This window comes from Anser brachyrhynchus (genome assembly GCF_964034855.1).
Source record: "Anser brachyrhynchus genome assembly, chromosome: 2".
Taxonomy (NCBI): domain Eukaryota; kingdom Metazoa; phylum Chordata; class Aves; order Anseriformes; family Anatidae; genus Anser; species Anser brachyrhynchus.
In genome coordinates, this window is record NC_137695.1 from 29,512,570 (window position 1) to 29,529,803 (window position 17,234).

General features: G+C 37.8%; 1 protein-coding gene and 1 long non-coding RNA gene across 2 annotated transcripts in view; both read right to left on the reverse strand.

Moving 5' to 3' along the window:
- THSD7A (thrombospondin type 1 domain containing 7A) overlaps window positions 1-17,234 on the reverse strand; it is a 297,034-nt gene that overhangs the window by 113,835 nt on the left and 165,965 nt on the right. Inside the window, exon 5 of the mRNA XM_080578905.1 lies at window positions 9,755-10,586. Coding sequence (XP_080435031.1) covers window positions 9,755-10,586 — 832 coding nt within the window. The remainder of the gene's footprint in view (window positions 1-9,754; window positions 10,587-17,234) is intronic.
- Window positions 1,521-9,747, reverse strand: LOC308189153. The gene is made up of 2 exons (XR_013946053.1): window positions 4,245-9,747; window positions 1,521-3,917 (listed from the first exon to the last, which is right to left on the reverse strand). It is a non-coding gene; the product is annotated as an uncharacterized lncRNA (long non-coding RNA).

Consider the following 17,234-nt stretch of genomic DNA (forward strand, 5'->3'; position numbering starts at 1 on the left):
AAAGACTGCAAGAACTTGCTCCCAACACAATGAATACATAAAAAGGACACTGTCCTAAGTCTCTGTCTATCGGCAGGGGAGAGGGCATTATAATACCTGAAGTAAGGCTGTTCTTTGAGGAAGTTCTGCTTAAGACAAAACAGAAAAATAGTGGGGAAATGAAGCTTAAGGGATATAAACAGGTAGACGACAGTGTGGAAAGAAAAGGTAATCCCAAGGAGACGTCACAGGGGTCAAATGAGTCTTATTGCTATTAAGCCAACATCAAAACCATCCCTGACCCCAAAGACTCGGATGAGATAAATGAAATAAAGAAAAAAGTGATAGTTCAAAAGGCAAAATACAGGACATAATTACTGCTCAGCCTCTTTTGGAGATGTGTGGTCAGGAATGTGTGTTTACTCACGTTCCATAGCCTCACTTTTGCTCCTTTCAGAAATAAATAAAATCTAAATATTGCTTTGGATAGCTTTTGAATCCCCATGGGGATTTCAAAGTAATTCAGGGGATAATTGAGGCTATGGACACATACAGAATGAAGCTTAAGGCATAAGCCTGGAGCAAATAGCACCATAGTACCTGTGTACTAATGTGCAAGCTGGTAGTTGAAAGCACTCTCTTCACTGAGCTTTTAAAAGTGTGATAAATTCTAAGAGATTTTCTACTTTTTCACATTTTTTCCTCCATATCACGTTGAACTGATAATTGGAAAGAAGAGTTAATGAGAAAAGACAAATAGCAGCATGAGAATGGCTGCACGGTTCTAACCAATGATCCATGCAGTCTGATACCTGCTTTGGCAGTAGCCAGTCGAGGGCAAAAATGAAAAGAGAGAAAGTATTCCACTAAACGTCTTCCTGTTTTCCAGCTAACTGGCTTAAAGACTTCCCAAACACAAGTTATATCTTTGCACTGAAAAACCCTTCATAGCGACTGTGAAGTATACTTTCCAAAGACTGTACTTACAACTGCAACCTCACAGTGAAGAAATAAAACATATACCACATTGCTCATTTAGCATCACAACCTAAAAAAGTCTGGACTTAGAACGCTGGGAAATCTGGCTACATGTGAGTAGATCCACAGCCTAGATCTTCATGCTCTTTAACAGTCTGGTCTGATCTAAAGGTCAAATCAACCTTTGAAATCATAAAATAATAGATAGGTTTGTGTTGAAAGGGGCCTTTAAAGAACATCCAGTCCAACTCCCCATCCCCATCTACTCCAACATCTCTCACTAGATCAGGATGCTCAAAGCCCCATCCAACCTGACCTTGAACGCTTCCAGGGATGTGCTCCACAACTTTCCTGGGCAACCTGTTCCAGTGTCTAACCACCATCATAGTAAGGAATTTCTTCCTAATGTCCAGTCTAAATCTACTCTCTGCTAGTTTCCAATGTATATATCTCTGTGTAAAATTTTCTACAGCAACCTTGGATGACTGCTCTACTGGTCAGGAGACATGAAGAAACCCAACAAAATTCATGCTTAATTTAGACTGTGCTTTGTGTTATTTGGGATTAAATTCAGATCTTAATATTGCTGACATAGTGTCTCCTCTTTATTCTTTATTTGACCACCACGGAACCTTAAGAGATGCTCTCTATAAGTAATAGTGATTTTGGAGCTGACATACAGAGACAAAGAATGAACACAATGTTCCAATGTGCTACAACAAGCTATTGTATCTTCTATGCAACGTTCTCCCCAAAGAGTTCACACAGCTTGCTGGAAGCATTAACTGCTAAAACAACACAATCAAACACAAACTCTACACATTCTTGCATCAAAGGTTTAGTTGGATTTTGAAATACGTTGTGATAAACAATCTGTTACAAAGAAAAGACAGTTTATTTTCTCATGAATAAAATTAAATTAAAAAAAAATTATCTGTTTAATGACCACGTGCTACAGAGTAGGAACAGTAGGAAGCTGATTTAAATTCAGAGTTGAGATAATTCCCAAAAGTTACTGTGAAGATAGCACATGTAAGATTGTTCTGAATTTTTGCTAGTAGCAAATGTAACGAGTATCCCTCATGACGTAGTCCTGACTCATTTTTCCTACAGCTGCAGTGTTTATTATTGGTCATATTGTACATTGTTCTGAGAAACCGTTAGTACCTCACAGTATAATGAGCTGTTAGAATCACACAAACAATAAGGCCTCTTTTATTTGTTTACAATTCAAATACTGCCCAGATAAGTGCTTTTCACAGCAATATTTTCCCATGATTCTTTCACAAATTTAATTAATTCTGCCAACTAAGATGCACAGCCAAAATAGTTTTGAAGAAAACAAAACCACTCAGGCTTTCTACACTGTGCAAGAAAAGAAAATCGAGATTACAACTACTGCACAGAGGAAAAATATATTAGCTAATACAGGCAAAGCAACAAGAAATTCCAGTACAACAAACAAGTGGCAACAGCTGCTATGGTGCTGTTGTAGATACCAGGAGTATAAGCAGGTAAGAAAGTAGAAGAGTTTAGGTAGAGATAGTATCTTTCACAGTTCAGTGACACAGTGACATGTGTGCACATCCCATGTTACAGATAACTTTAAAATTGCTACTAGAGGTTATTTGGCAATAGTCTACATAGATGGCTTACTAAACCTTCTAAGGGAGTTTCCCTTTTAGCAGGGAGCAATTTTGCTACAAAGTAAATTCATTAATTAGCATTTACTTTGACCCTAACAGTTATATTTATGGAGTTATCAGCAAAGAAAACAAACAAACAACTTCCCCACCAAACTTAATGAATAAAAATATGCAACATTGATGTTAAAATTATACTAACAATATTAGTTGTTTCAGGTATTATTTTAGATTCACTCCTTCTATTAGTTTTGTCAATGTGAGTGGGTAATTCACTGCCCAATGTTTGGAAAAAAGTGGTCAATATTAGGAGCTAGACTGGACATTTAACTCAGTCTAACTATGCTTTTCTGGGGATCTGCAAGTGAAGAAAAACTCAGTGACTTTCCTTCCCATGGAGTTCCCAGTTCCTTGGGGGACTGCACCTCCCAGGACCAAGTTATGGTGTTAGACCATAACTTTATAAAGCTCATGGAGAAAACAGGCGAGTACTGTGTGTCTCAGAACAATGCTTAGCAGTCACATAATAGAAAAAAAAAACTCTAAACAAAAATACATTCTAATTTGTTACTTATGGGACCATTCACAGACTGTTATATGATACCAATGTAATTAAGTCCAAATTTAGAAAAAATTTGCTTCGTTTGTATTCTGAGAGTATTTATTTAGGCATGTTGAAGTCAATTATATACACATTCTCTGACAATGAGGCATAAAATATACATAAAAATACACTATAGAAGAATTTTTATTAAATATCTCAGGGCCTAATGCTGTTTATCATTGAGCATCTAATCTTCTAATAAATAGGGGTAGAAATTCCACCTAGAGCTTATTCATAGAATACATTCATTCATAGAATTTATGGTCAGAAGAGATTATCAGAACATGTATTCTGACCTTCATTACATTACACACTATTATATCTTGCTAGGTAAAACCAACTACTTGTATTTAGGTAAAATATATATTCTAGAAAAGCACTCACTCTTGGTATTTCCCACAAAAACGTATGAATATTGTGGAACTAAACAACAGAACAACCGTTTACTATATGAAAAGAGTTAAAACATGGTGTGGAGAAATAAGTGGTTCGTTGCTGGCGTTTCAATTACTCAGCACAGTGTGTACATTTGCATCTTAAATCTAGATTTTGGCATGGTATGTCAAATGTAGAGCAATACTGACAAGCCACTGTCAAAACAGCAACCTCAGTAAGATGATGGAGCAGGTACTTAGAACAGAAAGGAACACCCATTGAATAATATTATGCATATCCACAGAATCTACTGTCTCCAACAAAACCGCATTAAAAATCTATGGGATGCCTCTGACTTTCAAATTCATGGAAATTCTAAAAATACAATGAAAATGGTAGGAAAGCAGTATGTTTGCATCCTGTTTCTCTAATAATGTTTTACATTTTTATATCCCTAGGCATCTGACAATTACTCTGCAGTTTTTAGTTGTCAGGAGCCATTTCTTCCAAGATGATTGTCTTCTTCCCTCTTGTACATTTGTTAACAGCATGTGCTCTAATTCCAAGTTAATTTATCAAGACAACTGTGTATAGCTCATTATCCATATATGTGATATTTACAGGTGTTCTGCTACTGAAACCCTCACAGCTGCCTCTACAAAAACAGCTACATAGATGCCTTTCCAGTAACATAAGAAACAGCCCGTAGGTGCGTATGCTTCCATCTGCTCCTCAATGAACAAGCTGAAGTTTGCTTATGGGCCTTCGTCTCTACAACCTGCCCTCTCTGCATTGCTACCCCTTCACACTCCTGCAGCCTGCCTTCCTGAAACTGCTCCACCATAGCCACGACAATCTTCATACTTATCATCCTTTCTGCCTTTTGTCTCATGGAGCAGCAGAGAAGCAAACAGATGCTTTCTAGGCTATTTCTAAGCAAAGGGTGTATTACAGGCTCCAACAAACTGAGCTGCTGTTGTATACGCCTGAATCTTCTGTTTTCTGTCTGACAGCGTATACCTCAGGGTTACTTGCCTGCTTCTCCAGATCAATGGTGTAAAGAAAATGACAGGCTTTCGCTATATTTTTTGTAACATGCTTTCTTCACATGTAAAAGGACAGTTAGAGCCCATAAAGTGGGAGGAGGCATTTGTGGCATGATTTGGGAGACGAACACTGGATTAGAGGGTTTCAGGACTGGAAAAGACCAATGTAGTAAAATTGCCATCCCAGAGGAGCAGATTCTATGTCTTTCTCAGCCACTAACTTCTGAGTATCACCTGCTCATCAACCTAAATGCTGTCAGCCTTTCTCTAGTTCCTTAGTCCCTGGGTATCCAGCTTAAGACTTATGGTCAGTAAAAATACAGTGGAAGTGCTCTAAGCAGATACAGGTTTACATGAAGTAACCTGAAAAATCAGGTATGATATACATCAAACCGCATGCCTGAAATTAGCAGGGAAATTCAATAATTTTGGCCCTATTAACATCTCTCTTGTCTCAGCTGGAAGAAATAAAATCTCAAACTCTCCCAAACATGCAAGTTAGTGAAGTATCACAATGAGATCACCATGGAAACTTCCAAGAGGGTTTCATTCATTACGAAGTGTCGATATTAGGTATTACACAAAAGCGCAGAATCAGTGAGGAGGATGAGAAGAAATAATAAATAACTACCCTCTGAGAAGGACAACTGTAAAACAAATGAAATGCAGCTACACCATTAAATGCATAAAGGGGCTAAACCAAGCTGCTCAGGAAATGTTCAGCATATCTTACAGGTTGGATGCTTTTAATTCCCACCACTAAGTCCCATTGCTATTATTGTGTACGGTGATTACCCATCAAAGAAATAAAAGTCCTGAATACAACTAAAACTTTGCTGTTGCTTCTTGAATTATCACTTCAAATCATCAATAATGATCAGCTGCTCAATTAGGACTCTACCACAAAGATGCTGCAAGGGAATAGCAATCAGTTTTGGAGACTGCAGCCAAAGAGCTGGTGCGTACTGCTTCCTACTTCATCTCCTCCATTTCTTCCTCCTGTACAGACAGGAGCTTCTTGGTCCCAGCTTAAGCAAGATAAATAAGCTACAATCAAATGATGGGGGAAAAAAAAAAAAGTGGAAATTCTTTTTGTGTGTTTTGTTTGTTTTAATAGTTACTTACAGCCCTGCAGAACTGCTTTACATATAGTCCCATTTACAGCCATTTGAGCTAATTCCTGGCAGTCACAACCTGTCACCATGACTCTGGACCAACCACTAAAGGGGAGTGTGATGTGCTTTGCTAGTGAATTTCAAAATGTTTGCTGAAGTGCAGAAACATACAGGTCAAGAAGAAACTCTAGTTCTGTTCCATGTTCCTACAGTTAAAAACACCTGTACCCTTAACCTGCTCCTGTCATTCTAAATTTCATATCCTTTCCCAATCCGGCAGGATCTTAACAAAGAATCTCAATAAAATGGTTGTGACATTGCTAAAGGAAAATATTTTTTCCTAGGTTTGTACAAAAATGGACAATACAATTTTGCTAAAATTTCAAAAAAAATTTGCTCAGGAAGACAATTATGAGGGAATGGTTGAGACCACATGATAAAATTCTGGCAAAGTAGAAGCAAGCAAAAACAGAGTATACATTGTAATAGAAAGTGATAGACCTAACACAAGGCACAAGCATCATAACTTGTAATAGTGAAAACAGATTTGTAACTCAAAGTGAATTTTTACACACATTACGTTTCTCTGTGTTTCCAGTTTTAAGTGTAATGTCTCTCTGTGGGACCTCTGACAAATCCCACTTGCAAAAAAAAGAGAGGAAATATTTCAGGGGATCAACACTGTCCCCTATACTAACAGCAACACTGTTTTGGTCTTGTTACATATCCAGGGCAGTCATTTTAAAGTCAGATTTAATTATTGAATTCTCTCTTCTTCACCATTTCTATTTTAAAAATATTTTAAATGCACAAGAATTTCAGATTAAAGGAAACAAAAAGCAAATATAAGCCATGTAACATGTACATTATTGCAGAATGAGTAATACAAAATCTAATATTTCATCCTTCACAGGAGACAATGTATTGTTCACGAGGCAATAAAGTGTATAAATTACACTTTGATTTTCTTTTTTCACTTCTCTTTACCATGCCTGGTGTGCTGATGTGTCTAGAGAATTTGCCTTTTTGAAGTTCTGCTGACAGCTTTACAGAATCATTTTCTCTGGAGCACCCTTCTGAAACTTGTTTTTTGTAACCCCTTTTATACTATACCAATTTTGCTACCTCTGCAAAAATATTACTTGCCTGAGGGTTTTTTTCTTCTTTCAGTCATGCTGCCAGGGGGCTGATTGTTTCTGATTGCCAAAGTCAAAACTCACTGAAAATGAACTATTCAAGCTGAGGAGCATTTCACATGAGCACAGCAGGTTATCCAGTCACCTTACTTGTCTATATTATTTAGTAACATGGCTACTATTGATGGAGATTATAAAATCATTTTTGCTGGCTGCATTGACAACTCAGGTAGAAAAATAATTCTACTGTTTGAGATTCTGGAATTGTAATCATTGAATAAAGCATATGACCACAGAGTGGAGAACACAGCATAAAAGAAACAGATTAATATATGGATGACACATAGAGGTTGGTCTCTAAAGGCCAAGATATCAGTGCTAGAATTTCTCACAGGAGTCATTTAACCAAATTTTCTTGTTTTCATTATGCAACTGGAAAAAAAAAAAAAGATTCTATGTTGAATTTGGTGGGAAGACTATTACATTATAAATCCTTCGTACATTTACAACATAAAATTATATCCATTAGACATCACAATATCCACTGAATCATTTATATCATTTTCTCTCCCACAAAGAATTGCTCCTACATTGTGTCATCTATTGTTTCACTGCCTCAGGCAACAGAATTTCATCCATTTTCCTGCTACAGTCTGAATATATGGTGCAAATACAGTATGCTGAGGCATCTGAAATTAAGACAACGTTACTGATCTGAGTGAATTCAAGAGTGAGTTTAAAGATGATAAGAAAAGTACATCATCAACTGCCAATTATACCTTCTCTTTCTTGTACCTTTTGTCAGTGCCTCAGCACAGGAAAGTTCCTCCCCCAACCTTTTTTTTTTTTTTTTTTTAAAGTACTGTAGTTCCAAATGATTGTTTAAACTTAGAAAAAAAAATGTGGATATTCAAACAGAGTGTCTGGCTGTTAGCTACCAGCCACTGATATGTTTAATAAATGATTCACTGCATTTAAAGGGTAATGATGTTCCTGAGCTGGGGCACAGCATGGGCTGTGTGATGTGAAGCTGGGGGGAAGGCAAATTCTTCCTGTAAAAGCCCCGAGACAGGGCTGCAACCAAAACCCAGGACTGCCTGAGCAAGGCGATTTTGAGATTCCTTGTATGGACACTTACTCAACCACAGTTGAATTCTGAAAGAACTGTAGAAAATCAGAGCTATAGGAGACCTTAAAAACTATGCAGTCAGCCCCTCTTCCCTAACCAAGGGTTACTAGAGGCGTACATTCCTGACACATGCATTTCAAACTTGTTCTAAGAAACCTTCAGAGATGGAGGCTCAGGATTTGTGGTGACAAATTCTCCAGGCAATCTTTTTCAGAGCTTCACCATGTCCAGTATTAGAAAGCCTAACCTCATTCAGTTACACTGTGATTAAACCCACTATCACTTTTCCTCTGCATCCATAATATATGGAGAATAGTTCATTCCGTTACTCCTTGTAACGGGTTTTTACATACTCATAGATACTTCACATCTTCACACAGATGCCCCACCTTCCATCCAAACAACCCAAATCTTCCAGTTCTTTAGTAGTAACACCTGGAATTACTCTGACCAGTATTCGAGGGGTGTGCTTTGTAGTCACACCATCATATCCTGCCATGGAGAAGTAAAAATTTTGTATTAATTTGAACTTTTGTGTTTAAATATACTTGAAAGATGTTTACCATAATTGAAAACCTGTAATATACAGTTTCTAATAGGAAAGGTTGAAGTCACTGCAAATTCTCTGATTGAATGTTTAACTGGCATAACAGAAACTCCAAAGGAAAATACCCTGAAAAAAGCTCATAAACGCCTACCTAGCAGCAATGGGTGTCAACCTGATTCAGCAACGTATCTTATTCATTTCACAGTTGAAGTAAACCTGATTAATCGTGTACTGTACTGGAGGGAAGAAAATAGAAAGAATCACATCATAGACAGAAAAAAGCAGAAGAAACGGAAAGAAGATTTCAAGTTGGACAAAAATATTATGGGTGATAAGAAGGGAGAAAACATAAGCTAGCAAGAGAATGCCAGGTAAAACAAACAAGTGAAAAATTACATAGCTGCAGAAAAGCACTTGGAAGCCCGTGGAAAGAGTTATGGAAACATCTGTGACTCCTTAAACTCTTGAAAAGTAAAATAAAAAAAATAATAATAAAAGAACAAAGTGAATAATATTGGGAAAGAGAAAAAGATAGGACAAAGGTGCAATAGAAAAAAAAAGAGGAAAAAGAAGAAAAATTGGGAAAAGTACATGCAAGAAACAGACATTTCAGTCTCACTTTTAGTAATTTTGCCAAAGGAAGCAAGAAGGACAAACAGTATTTCATGTTCTTTTTTCTTTTTTTTCTTCAAAACAAAGGTACTGGACAGAATAGATGCTGCCTTCTCACACAGCAGCCTCTTCCTTCCTGTTTTCTGCTTCCATCATGTGTCAGACCCAGTCCTCCAGTTTCCTGTTATTTTTACAGGCAGAGCCTCACAGGCAATATCATCATCCATTCCAAACATGCACGACTTGTTAAAACCTGCAGGTAAAAGCCCGCTTCAATCCACAGGTACAGAGCACACATTTGATGAATATCATCAAGCTTTTGGGGGAAAACTATGCAGACAAACAGAGGCTATAGAGTTAGCACAGTTTACTAACGCACATTTATGTGATGCTTACTATGATCACCAGCATAGCTTACACGTTTCTCGTCACCGAAACATTTTGAAGAGGGATGTTTGCATTGGAAATAGTGCATGTGCTGCATTTATATTCGGGCTTGCGTAAGATAACAACAGTGTGTGCTTATGCTTGCTTTACCGTAAAGTAAAGAGAGACAAATAAAGATGTGCAAGTTAATAAATAGTGATTACCTCAGAGCAGCAGTTTTCCCATTTCTGTGAGTACATGTAACCTGCCTTGTTTGATACCCAATTTGTATGTCCCAATATTTGTTCTCCTGTCTATTTTGTCTGTTTCGATTCCTCTTCTTCTTAATTAATTCACGAGCCTCAGGATCCCGAACCGCCTTTTCTCTGTCCTTTTCCTTGTCTTTGTTCTTCCCTCGTTTCCTTGCTTGTCGTATTTGTCTCGAATGGGGCACTGAGCATGCGCTCCAGGGTCCCACATTTAGGCTATACAGGCTTTCTTCACCAGCACATGGGCTAGACTGGCAGATCTGAAATTCAGTGAGGTTAGGGCAAGCAGACCCACCAAACTGCGGTGGAGCCACCACGTGCCGAGTTCGATGCTGAAGCCCGCTGCCACAGGTCTTGGAGCACTCTGACCAGGGGGCAAATTCGGCCACGATGCAGTCCTGCCGGCACGGGATGAGGCACGCCTGCTCCTGGCGGGGTTTGGGCTCAAAGTACTCACAGATAACATCCTCAGCCGGCACCCCGTTGGACTTCTGGACGCAGGTGATGTCCCTTGTCTGGATGCCATCCTCCCCCCTGAGGCACTCCTGGGGCTTCTCGTGGCTGCGGGAGAGGACGGGCTGGCACTGGTTCCAGCCACCGATCTGCCAGTCGTACAGCTCCTTGTGCCAGTCGCAGACACGGAAGCAGCTCTGCTGGTTGTCCGGCCGCTCCGGCTGCTTGCAGTTGGTGGGCAGCGTCGTCCAGCCCTCCACGTGAGCACACCACACTGCCCGCGTCTGGATGCCACCCGGACCGCACTCATCTCCCATGCATCTCCCCCATGGACCTGGAAAACAAGAGAAGACACTAACGTTGCACGCCTAATTGTTCTTTGACCATGGTGTTAAGCCGGCCTTGGAGAACCAGTTCTGCATTTCCAACACCTCTAAGAATTTCAGTCTTGCAGAAACACGAAACAAATACTGGGTTACTCTTCATCTCTTATAATTATGGATACATTTTACTTTTTATCCTAGACAAATTGAGTATTTAAATTCAAGAACATACACAAGAATTAATCTCATTAGAGAACTAAGAACTGAGTGGTGAGAAAGTCACCATGTGGTTTTGACTAGCAAAAAAGGAGACAAAGTCCTTCCCTCCAAGGCATGAATGTAATCTCTCTCACTTGCATGAATACCCTTTCTTGGACTGTTTTGGGTGTTGCTTCATATTTCTACTGTACTCTCTTTGTACTCTCATGCCAACAAATAACCCATTCTCTTTCAGCTGTATTGTGCAAAAATAACAAGAACAACATTATACATTTCGAAAAAAAACAGAGTTAACTTCAGGTAGGCCACTTCTATTCTTTCCTCTATTATAATTCCTATAAAAAATAAAAAAGTAGTGTAAATAATAAATTATATTATATAATTATAATGTTATTATAATTATAATAAATTATAATAATAAATATCGTATAATATAATTATGAATATAATAAAATAAATAATAATAAATAAATAAGAAGTGCTTGTTCCAGACAATCTGTGAAATGATTATATGGAACAAATTGTTGAAGACAGAGACATACCAACTGGTAACTCTCCAAAGAACAGAAGTTATTGCTTTTTTTAAATTTCTAAGGTCTATGATAAATACCCCACACGTTGCTATACTTAGTGACAACCAAATCAATGGAAACCTATATCCTTGGAAGCTCATATGGTTGCTTTTTCTATTATTAAAAACTGCGACATTCACCAGGCTCAACTCACAAAATCCACAAATCAGAGAGTAAGGAATTGTATTTTTCCTTGTTTTTTAAGGCTCCCCCTCATACAGCTCTACCTTAGAATGTGTTGTTTACACACTGTGCATTGACTTACTGTGGAAAAGGAAAAGCACAAGCAGTTCAGAAAACAAACAAAAAAAACCCACCTATAACAATTTCCCAAAGAAAAATTGTCCACCTGTAGACAGTTGGGTCACCCAGAAGACCTTTTCTCTGACTATGAAGTCCTTTTGTCCTGTGAAAAATCTGGGGCCAATCTACTCAATTCTTATTCATCTGAATGACCCCAGTGACCATACCAAGACTATCAGTGTGAGTAAAGTTGCAGGAATTTCAGGGTTGAGTCTATGTTATTTCCAAAGCAGGTTAATAGAAGAATTCTGGTACAGCACAAGAGCAAGTTAAATGAACTAGGGTGATATAAATTATTTAAAGCATCTTCTCTTTGAATGACTGGAAGGCATATGAAGTCATATTTTAGTACTGATTCCCTTGAACTTCAGAACTCTCACTGATTTCAACACAAGTATCAGCTCTTGCAGCCCGGAAAGCCAACCGTATCCTGGGCTGAAGATAGAAGCATGGCCAGCAGGTCGAGGGAGGTGATTCTCCCCCTCTGCTCCACTCCTGCGAGACCCCACCTGGAGTACTGCGTTCAGCTCTGGGGCCCCGCTGGCTCTAAGAGAGATAGAGAGAAATGACAGCTGGCAGAGACCAATTCAGTACGCAGAAACTGCTCCAGTATTTTTATTTGTTTGCTAGGTTTTTTTTGCAGATTAAGTTTGAATTAGGGTTTCCAAAGTTTAGTTAGAGACCCAGAAAAATAAATAAATATTAAATACAGACACATTTCACTTTCCATTACAGCAAGATTACCCTCCTTTGTTTCTAACCAGCCTTCTACAAATGACGTAATCACTGTTGGACTTAATTTAGGTGTATTCACACTGAGATGAGGGATCATTTCCCCAGAATACCACTTTGAACATTTGCCAACTTTAAAATAATAAAAACTGCAGAAAATCAATAACTAACTAAAGCAGAGATATTAAAATAAAAGTGACTGAAATAAAGCTAAATAATGCACCTTGCAAACTACAGATTTGTCTTATCAGATCACTGCACCTTGTGTATACCACATGCATTCACTGAAGCAAACCCCTTTTCTTAAAGATGAGGTCTTTACTGTAATTCAGATGTAGAGTTACTGTTTTGGAATTCTACCAAATTTCCAATCACTAGTTATCCAAGAAAGCACACCATCTAAAACCAATGTTTGGCATCTAAGTGTTTTCAATCCAATTCACTGACATGCTTATACCAATGTGAATGCTAAAAATCTCAGGTTCAATGCATTAACTACTACCTTTAGAAATGTAAAAGAAATAAAATACTGTATGTGAATGTGGTAATTGGGAAAAAATAAGCTCTTTTCATGAGATTACAAGAATGTTGTTTTTAGAACAGGATTTTCAATTTAAAGTAACAATGCAGTGCACAGACAGGCTTGTGTGTTAAATGTCATTATTCTGCTTTTGCTGAGAAGTAGTATGCAAAATAAAAGCCAATGAACAACCCACGGCATTGACATGGCCCTCTGAGAAAATGGTGTAGGATTATGTAGTTATAAACACATAGCTAATATTACTGACATATCAGATCCTCCCCCTTATCTACGTAAGTTAATTTTTAAATTAAATTTTTCATTTTCTAAATTAATTTTTAATTTAAAATTATCTGTTTAGAGTACAAGGCTAAAAGTGTTCCAGCAGCTTAAATTTTCACTCTGCTGCACGCTTCTTTGTATGACATAGCACGGCCCTAAAGTGAGACACAGCCTTTTGGCGGATCTGCTTACAGTCTCTCATTAGTCAGCTCCCTCAAAGATTAAAGGTCTTCCACACTTAACCAAACCAATCTGCATTTGTGCAGAAACTTAAAAAATCAGGGTGGATGCAGGCGTTAAAGAAAGAAAGCTGAAAGCAAAAGTAAAAACTAAAACTTAAAAAACAGCTATTAATAATACTTGTACACCATTCTCTGCTCACTGAGCCTCAGTGGGGACTCTGCTTCCCACCTGTATGCTGACCTGAGTGGCAGAAAACTCTGTCCTGAGGTCTCCAATCTCTAGAAATCCTTCTCCCACAGTTGGGCATCTACTCCCTACCCCCAACTCTCAAACTTTCTTTCCTTTCTATGCTCACTATCTTCCCTACCTTTGTAGATGGTTCTACCAACTACTTCTTCAAGGAATTTAACACCATCAAGGATTAAAAAACTGTAACCGGTACTGTTCTTCACAACTAGCCACATTTCTCCTTGGGGTTCTGAAGAATATAGGAAAAAGAAACAAAAACAAACATTTCCATATTTAGTCCTCACTTAGAACGAGAGAAAGTTTCAAGCAGACTTCCAACAAATTAATCACAGACTACCTATGGGTATCTCAGCAATCTCAACACCTAAATTTAGCCCAGTTGTCTTAATGGGGAATGAAGGCAGGGAGAGGAGGCAACAGATGGAAAGAGGAATTCCCATTTTGTTACATTTATTTAGATTTTTAAAAATGGGGAAAAAATAGAGATGGACAAATTTCTAGCAATATGAACAAAAAATTACTTTGATGAACGTGATTCTGAGAAGTAGCAATTTTTTTTTTTTTTTTGGTCTTTTGAAAGCAATTTCAAAATCCCTGTTAGCAAAAACTTCCACCAGTTTTCAGCTGCACACTACTTCAGTCTACAACTTCCTCGTAAGGGGGTGTCGAGAGGCAGGAGACCTTTTCTCCATTAACACCAGTGACAGGACCCGCGGGAACGGGGTTAAGCTGAGGCAGGGGAAATTTAGGCTCGACATCAGGAGGGGGTTCTTCACAGAGAGGGTGGTTGCACACTGGAACAGGCTCCCCAGGGAAGTGGTCACTGCACCGAGCCTGTCTGAATTTAAGAAGAGATTGGACTGTGCACTTAGTCACATGGTCTGAACTTTTGGGTAGACCTGTGCGGTATCAAGAGTTGGACTTGATGATCCTTAAGGGTCCCTTCCAACTCAGGATATTCTATGATTCTATGATTCTACTTTGAAATCTCCAGTTAAGTTTATTCCACATTTTTGTACAGGACCATAAGTCACTTTTATTAACCTCAAGCACCTACCAGAGGAGTGCTATTGCCATACATTTGCCATACAGATCATGCAAAAAGAGAGAGAAAAAAGATTATTTGCAATTCCCTTTACAGGCACCCATCTTTATCTCCAAATTATAAAGAGAGCATACAGTAACTCACTTATAACTTCAGTGGCCCCAAACACTTTGCAAGGATCAATACCAGACATGGCTCATTTGAAAATAATCACAGAAAAACAGGCAAAGAAATGTCTCTGAACCATGTAAAGTGGCTCTGCAATTTCATCCAAATAACAAGAAATGCATCCCAAAGTAGTCTTAATCCACTGCCAATTTTTTTCGTGTTGCCACAGACAGAAGAGAAAGCACCCAACCACATGTTTACAACACTCCTTTGACCACTAATCAAGACATCACTGAAGATTCTCAATACATGATAAAAAAAATAAATTGTGAAGACAGATTTTGAATGATCCTCGAAGGTATAAGAAAACCAAGTACAGATCACCCATGACACATTTTTTATAGTAAATTATTATTATAGGCAGTACTTACACATTTTCCTATGCATGCAACTGACCTCCACATTGAAATTCATACACAAGACTGTAGAAAACACGAGTATAGATAGACTGACATCCAGTAGCTATCAGGAGGAAGTCAGTTTGTGTTCAACATGGGCCAATGACATTTCTAAATGTGAAGTTTGGGGAAAAATTAATCTAGCAGAAACTAGATTTATAAAAGCATTGCGAGTGAGTACCAACCAATGACACTGATATGACCCTCTGAGAAAACTACATCTCAGCACCTGTAGGTTTATGCAGTTATGAACACATAGCTAATATTAGTGATGTACTGGGTCCTCCCCCTTCTCTATATACAAGTTGACATTTAATTTATCTGAAAAATAAATTAAAAATGCATCTCTTTGGAGTATGAGACTATAAGTATCCTAGCAGTTTACACTTTTCACTGTGCTGCACACTACTTTGTGTGACCGTAACAGGGCCCTGAAGTGACACACCTTTGGGTGGATCTGAATAGATAGATAAGCAACTCTGCAGTGCATGAGAGAGAACAGCAGAAGATGCACAGACTTTCACCCACCACACAAAGGCTGCAGGGGGTGAAGGCAGCTGCTCTTTCACAAATCCTCAGCTGATGCTAAGCACTAGTAACAACAATAGAAACTCTTTAGGAAAGCTGTCAAGCCTAATCAAGGCCTCATATGATGTTTTAGTTTGTTCTCTATGAATATTCCTTAGGTTCTCTATTTCCCATTGAAGCAGTCTGTACACACATGCTTGCTTTCCTTGCTGTGCACTGATCCAGCTACAAGTGGGCAACTGGAGGTACATGCACTTCAACAGTTCAGTGCTGAAGAAAAATGCTGCTGTTGCAAACACAAAATAGCGCTTCTTGGCATTTTGTTTTGAACAGGTTTAGATGAACATGTCATGGGTTACGTGGACTGAGCTGCACTTGTTTCCAGAAAATACCATAATTTATCTGCATATTCTTTAATCAGCATATTAGAAATGGCAATTAAAGAAATAAATAGGAAGCTTGCTTCTTTTTCTGTTGTTTGGAATTGTCACTGAGGTCATAGTTAGTTTAAAATGTCATCTATAATTCTTTGTCTTCTAAAGAGATTACCGTAAAATACAATATTAAGATTCCTCCTAAGCTTCTAGAGGATTAACATTTATTTTTGTTTGAGAGCAGGAAAGGAAGTGAATTAACCATTACTGCAAGCTTATTCTGAAATTTCAGGGAGAGCTCATAACGGAGCCAAAAAATCAAGGCAAATACCCCAATGAAGTACTGATAACTTTGCAGCTGAGAACAAAGGAAGCTACCACAGTATTTAGTATCTTATATATTAATGCTGTTTCAGATATTATAATTTATATATTTAAATACATTTAATATATTTAAATATATTTAATAATATAATAATTAATATATATTATATATTATATATTAATGTATAATATAATATATTAATATGATATAATATAAATAATATATATTTAAAATATAAAAATAAAAAATATATTTATATTTATATGAAAAAAACCAAACAAAACAAACTTATTTTGAACTTTGATCCTGAGCAAATAAAGGTATGTGAAAATCCCTTTAGCTTTCCCCCCATATAAATATAAAAATACAAAAAACAAGTCCCAATCTATGCCCAAAAACCAACAACAACAACAACAAAAACAAAACCTCAAACTGATTTCTTTTATATTTTGATATACTTTCAGTGAGAACTGTTTTTGACCCATTCTGTGTTACTGGTTTGGTGTCTGTAAGTAGCATTAACAATTTAATGCCAGAGAGAGACTCCGACTGCACAGCACAATGAGCAGATTAGTTTTTAGTATTTTGAGAGGATTGTATTTAACGAGACTATTGGGGGACTGATTAGCAGAAATCTACTTTTCTTAAGTTTAGAAACAAGCTAGCCCTTCACAATATTGAAGACCTCAAATTTTCTTCGTATTAAGGCTGTGATGAAGGCCAGAAAGGTTAACTGGGTGACACAGGGCTGGGAGTCAGAA